The sequence below is a fragment of the Apis dorsata genome, unplaced genomic scaffold (assembly GCF_000469605.1).
Source record: "Apis dorsata unplaced genomic scaffold, Apis dorsata 1.3 scaffold_429, whole genome shotgun sequence".
NCBI classification, from domain to species: domain Eukaryota; kingdom Metazoa; phylum Arthropoda; class Insecta; order Hymenoptera; family Apidae; genus Apis; species Apis dorsata.
In genome coordinates, this window is record NW_006263682.1 from 137,695 (window position 1) to 138,898 (window position 1,204).

The window sequence follows — 1,204 nt, forward strand, 5'->3', positions numbered from 1 at the left end:
TCAGTATTCATTTCTTATTATTATAGCATAACACATAAAACATCATACTGTTATTTATTATACGGTAATATTATTATCATTGAATTAACAGGAGAAAACCACAACTAGAGAAGCATGAACCGAGGTATGCCATGCAGGGATACATCATTCATCTAATCCTTGTCAAATCATTGCTTTTAATGTTTTCATTGTCTCTATTAATCCCACTTATGCCACGTTCCACCTACTTTTCCAGACGTAACCGAAGAGGCGGCAAGACGAGCCCAGGATCTAGCCGATCAAGCACAATCATTGGCGAAATCAGGTAACGTATAGTGCCAAAGAAAGTACAGTGAAGAGAGAAAAAAAAAAAAAAACAAAAGAAAAGAAAAAAGAAAGAAAACTCACGAAAACACAGATCGCAGGCCCAAGATCGATACGTTAGCAGATTCTATTTTGGTGCCCTCATTTATATTTAGCTTTATCTTCCATAGTTAGCACCTGCCGATGCTTTCACACTAATATTGTGCGCACGTTTCTTACTAAATAGATACCTATTTGCGGCATATAGAGTAAATTGTTAATATATAATCTTCGAGGTAAACGGTAAAAATTCCATACATTTTTTTTTTTTCTTTTTTTTTGTACAACAATTTGAATACACTTGGGACACCTTCGATCTATTATCATATGTATAGTAATGTCGAATAAATATATAATTATGTGTTTATAGTTGAAACAAAGTAGATTAGAGGAACTTTCATTTTTTTTTTTTTTTACTTATCTACTTACTTACTTAGCTGGTAGGTAAGACGTACGTTATATACTTTTTTCCCCACCGATTCTTTTTCACCGCTTTACAAATATATTATAATCGCTTTTGATCAGTTCACAAGAATCACGCTTCTATATCGAACTTCCTGCAATAATAATAATAATAATAATAATAATAATAATAATAATAATAAAAAAAGAGAAAAGAAAAAAAAGTGAAGAAAAGTTTCCTTTCTTATTTTTAATTTTTGATTAAAAACACGCGTTCATTTCGAAAAAGTAGTTATTTTGCAGGGTACGTTTTAGTAAGATTCAGGCGCCACGATTCAAATGAGTGTTTTTTTATATATATATATATATAAAACATACTAATCCCGTTGCAATATTGATACTAACTAACTAAAAAAAAAAAAAAAAAAAAAAAAAAAAAAAAAAAAAAAAAAAAAAAAAA

The 1,204-nt window shown here is 29.5% G+C and overlaps 1 protein-coding gene and 1 long non-coding RNA gene across 12 annotated transcripts in view; one reads left to right on the forward strand and one right to left on the reverse strand.

Annotated features, from left to right (window-relative positions):
• Positions 1-1,204, forward strand: part of LOC102681644 (ankyrin-3-like) — an 80,239-nt gene that overhangs the window by 69,121 nt on the left and 9,914 nt on the right. For all 11 annotated transcript variants that reach the window (XR_004151045.1, XR_004151046.1, XR_004151047.1 and 8 more), the window contains exon 34: positions 236-304. Coding sequence is in view for 1 of the 11 variants with exons in the window: in XM_006619609.2 (XP_006619672.1) it covers positions 236-304 (69 nt within the window). In the remaining 10 variants the exon portion in view is untranslated. The remainder of the gene's footprint in view (positions 1-235; positions 305-1,204) is intronic.
• Positions 1-1,204, reverse strand: part of LOC116186105 — a 13,857-nt gene that overhangs the window by 11,753 nt on the left and 900 nt on the right. The gene's annotated exons all lie outside the window — the stretch shown is intronic.